Below are 4,428 nucleotides of genomic sequence, written 5' to 3'. Positions count from 1 at the left end.
ACATACCTTACGAGATTGATCGATAAGTACTCTCCAAAAAGGACATCACCAAACATGGAGTATGAAAGGAGGATATATGGCTTGACAGTTGACAACGGTCATACCCATGGCTTGGCTAGGTATGGCCCAGGAACAACACGCTACCTGGTGCCAGTACAGTGTTGAATAGCCTAAATATAGAATCAAAGCCAAGGCAAAACGCTTACTATTGGCCCGTCATGTAGTGCGGTCATGCCTAAGCTTGAAATTCGTGAAATTGTATTTGACAAAACTTGCGCCTCATGACGAGTCGTGCTTCCCATTCCAAAATTCCCATCACAGAGTACCATATCTTTGACGTCTCCATGTCATGCCATGCTTTTCCATGTTAGGTTGTGTCATATTTCAGGCAGTTTCAACCCGTAGACACTTTATTGCAGTACTAGATGCTTTGGAATTAACCTTTTCACTTTTACTAAAACTGAATTTGAAAGTAGAAAAAAATGGAATAGAAGGTGATGGGAGTAGAATAAAAAACAAATTAAAATTCTCACAATCTTCTTATGAAATGAAGCCATTTACAATAATAATTATTCACCTTTTATTGCAATTAGCACTTCGTAATTTTAAGAAGAGAACCTGACAGGCACCTGAACAGTAAACAGAACAAGTTTATATTGAAAGAGCTGACTCTGCAACATCATAAAGTACTACATAACAATGATTCAGCACACTGAAATCTTGAAGTACATCTCCAGCAAAGGTTGCTTCTTTATGAACAGAAGCTCAATATGACGAAAAAATGGCAATCCCTCTTTTACAATATCGATAAATAAAAACAGAGTCCTACATAGAACAGCTCAGTGAGGGTTCCAAAGAAGCAACTTACCCAGAACAATAAAATTACATAAAAGAGGGGAATGGGGAGGGTTCAAAAGAAGAAGAATGACCTACAAATATAAAGCTATAAGCCACTCCCCATGAAAGTCATTTGCTGCCAGATGCTCTAAAAAGCTGTTGATCCAAAGCGTGTCGAAGATAAAAGAGGACAACTGTGGATTCGGATGCTAAAAGTACGCTACTGACTTATCCTACATAATTTTACCTATCAGAAATAAACCTATTCCTCACCGACATCAAGATTCTTCAGCTCAAATTCCAGTTCATTTTCCTCTCCATCACCATCCTCTGATTCCTTTTCATCCTCATCTCCACCTTCCGGGTCATTTTCATCCAATGGCCCGAGCTTCTCGGGAGACTTCTTGAAAATTTCATTAACATCATCAATTCCATCATCTGAGATGAAATTTCCATTAATATTCAACATTTCAAAATCAGGCTTATCCACCACCATATTAGCCAAAACCCTAGCACCAGCCCTTCTTATTGCATTTGTATTCATATCAAGTTCCTTTAACTTAGTATGACCTTCCAAAGCCTTGCTAACATGTAAAGCTCCTTCATCCTTAAGCTCGTTTTCAGCCAAATTGACCTTCAAGAGATGCTGCTTTGATGTTAGGCATGCAGCCAGTGCGGGCGTAGCAGCAGGCGTAACGTCATTTCCAGCCAGCTCCAATACTTCAAGCAATGGAGCTGAATCCTTGAGAGCATTTGCTATAGCAATAGTTCCCTCGTCTTCTAAGTTCAAATAACTCAGGTAGGCCTCAAGAAGATTTTCATGTTTCAAAAGAGCTTTACTCAAAGCAATTCCTGATTCTACACCAAACATGTTATCGCGCAAGTCAAGCTTCTTTAAATGAACACATCCCTCTAGGGCTTCAGATAGGGCAACCCCTCCTTCAGAAGCTACTCTAGTTGAGGAACATCTAAAGTCCTCCAGCAAAGGAGAACGCTTTACAACCTCAGAAATAGCAAGAGCACCTTCATCACCTGTCATGTTGTTGTGAAACTGAAGCACCCTAAGCTTCTCTGTGGAAGGAACCAGCTCATTTACAGCACGTGCTGCCTCCTCTGAGATGCCATCATTCATCAAGTAAAGCTCCTCTAAGTTACTCTGTGATTTCAGAAGTGCTCCAAATGCACGAACACCCTTCTCACCCAAAGCATTGTTAGAGAGGTTAAGAGATTTCAGAACAGCACCTTCAAGGGCAGCTGAGAACATGTTCATGACTTCCAAGGCTTCTACCTCTGGTCTACCGGCTATAAAATCAGACAGGTCTACTTCCTTCAATTTATCCTTGATAGATGCCAAAATGGGTTCTGCTACACGTGCTGCGCCTAAACCAAAACTTCTGTTACTGAAGCATATCTTGGTGTAATTGTTTGATGGGTCCTTTAATGGTGCCAAAAGCTCTTCTGCCTCTTCAGCCTCAATGAAGGCACGAGGGCCTTTTGATATATCAAATAAACTTTCATGAACCAACTCAGAAATTGGCACTTCTCTGACAACTTTAGTTACAGGACCTCTTTTCAGGGCTTCTAAGATTAGTTTACTACATTCCTTGGCATATAACTGAACTGCAGAGCTCCCATCACCATCTGGCTCCTTTTCATAGAACTGATTTGCAGCAGTAAATGCCACCTCTTCAATTTGCTTAGCATTCTCCTCGGCCTCCTCCTTACTCAAGCTACCATACTTCTGGGTAAATATTGTTGGAGTTGAAAGATTGCTGGTCATTCGTTCAACAAGCATGATCCTAGTGTTCTGGCTCGGAGGCCACAATTTAATGGAGAATGGACGGCGTTCAGGATTTGTTTGCATAGCATCCATTTGAATAACCTGTTGATTAAGAACATTAATATGTGCATATTTCTTCATACACATACAAGGGGGGACACTAAAAACAAGTTATCCTGAGGGTGAAAAAGGACAGTGACAAAAAAAAACCTACTTGCTAGTCTGAATTCTACCAACTGAAGAAGAGTATGCTTCATAGAAAGCATATATTAAGCACCTTAGCATTCAGTATGATGATAGCCTTATTAATTTAGGCTTCTAATGTCAAAAACAAACACAATAAGATTAAACTTACATGGCGGCTAACATACATCAATTGCATAACGAAGAAAACGAGTCAAACAAGATCACTTCCATCAACAAACTAAAATACATATTATCAGTTGCATAGAATTTTTAGTAACCGATGATCAAGTGGAATCCATAATCTTTCTTGTAACTCATCAATTTTCAAAATCCCATAACTACTAGCCTACTACTATGGTACTATCGACGTATGAACCCTGTCCACAACTCCATCTCACTGAAAACCCTCCTCTCAGCAAAAATAACACCCATTTTTCTTCTAGATATACCATGAATTGCTCAGCTAACTCCTCTTTCTAACATTGTTCTCCTAGCTTGTTTTCCAATTAGAATAGAATAGTCAAGCTCTACTCAAAATACATGTTCAGAAATTTAGAGATTCTACGGTTAAATTTTTTAAAGGTGCCTGCACTATCAACTTTTTCGTTCATTTAGTAAGTTAGATTGGCAACATTCAGTCTCTGCATCGAATCCGAAAAATTCCGATATCTGAAATTGTCAGATATCTTAAACCTGAAGTTCTTACCATTATGACAATCATCGAAAAATGAGGCAGATTACCAAAATTCTCTCAGCACAAACATGACATAGAAAAACCATCCCTTCATGTTAAATTTTTAAGTGATAATAACTGATCACAATCTAGCATTACATATACAATTATAAATAGTAACAATGTAATAGCAGCACATCAATGAACCTAGTTTCTAAACAAGAGTGAACCTTTTCTTATTTATAATCTAGTATTAAATCATGTGATTGGTAGGTTTAACTCCGAACAAGGAAAAACCACCAGAAAAAAAAAACAAAAAAAAGTGTATGCATTCATTCAGACATCTTAACAATCAACTGTGGAGCAAATAACTGAAATGAGAGGAGAAACACTACAATACCAGAAGATCCAAACTAAATTCAGAAATCGTTTTTTAAAAAATAAGAAATTTCGCGTCAAATTTATATGTTAAAATCTAGAAATCGAACTAAAACACAAAACCTGAATAAATGGAGAAAATCAATGGAGATCTGGGGAGAATATGAGTGAGGATTTAGCTTCGATTAATGGCGGCTGGATTGAATTGAGTGTGTGTGAGAGTGAGAAGAAAGAGCAGAAAAAGTGTGGGTTAGGGTTTTGTTTCAAATTGTGGGTTTCAAAGTTTCAATTTGCGTTTCTCACACATTTCAGTGATGTTATTCGTTCCCTTCCCTCCCCCTCAAAAGAAGGTATGGAGGAGATAGATTTTTTTAAAAAAGTGAACTAGTATTTGAGCTCGTGCGTTGTTACTTATTCGGAATATTACCTTTTTTTCAAATTTTAGATGCATTTTTTTCATTTGTGTTAAATATAATTAAAAGAGATGGTAATTGTGTTATGAATAATACTAAAATGCCGAGTTTAAATCTTGTTGCAAGTCAATTTACTTTTGTTAGTTGGCATGACAGATAGA

At 37.8% G+C, this 4,428-nt stretch overlaps 1 protein-coding gene across 1 annotated transcript; it reads right to left on the bottom strand.

The window, feature by feature from the left end:
- Nucleotides 1-637: 637 nt before the first annotated feature.
- Nucleotides 638-4,198, bottom strand: LOC104900811 (RAN GTPase-activating protein 2). Its single transcript, XM_010688334.3, has 2 exons — nucleotides 3,978-4,198; nucleotides 638-2,719 (listed from the first exon to the last, which is right to left on the bottom strand). Exon 2 carries the CDS (start codon nucleotides 2,708-2,710, stop codon nucleotides 1,100-1,102), a length of 1,611 nt encoding a protein of 536 aa, XP_010686636.2. The 5' UTR covers nucleotides 2,711-2,719; nucleotides 3,978-4,198; the 3' UTR covers nucleotides 638-1,099.
- Between the last annotated feature and the right edge of the window lie 230 nt (nucleotides 4,199-4,428).

The sequence above is a fragment of the Beta vulgaris genome, chromosome 8 (assembly GCF_026745355.1).
Source record: "Beta vulgaris subsp. vulgaris cultivar EL10 chromosome 8, EL10.2, whole genome shotgun sequence".
NCBI classification, from domain to species: domain Eukaryota; kingdom Viridiplantae; phylum Streptophyta; class Magnoliopsida; order Caryophyllales; family Amaranthaceae; genus Beta; species Beta vulgaris.
Note: the sequence above shows the minus strand (reverse complement) of the source record. Positions and strands in the feature narration are given on the sequence as shown.

What these genes read in the sequence shown, in the direction of transcription:
- LOC104900811 (XM_010688334.3), bottom strand. Translation starts at nt 2,710, where the DNA reads ATGGATGCTATGCAAACAAATCCTGAACGCCGTCCATTCTCCATTAAA.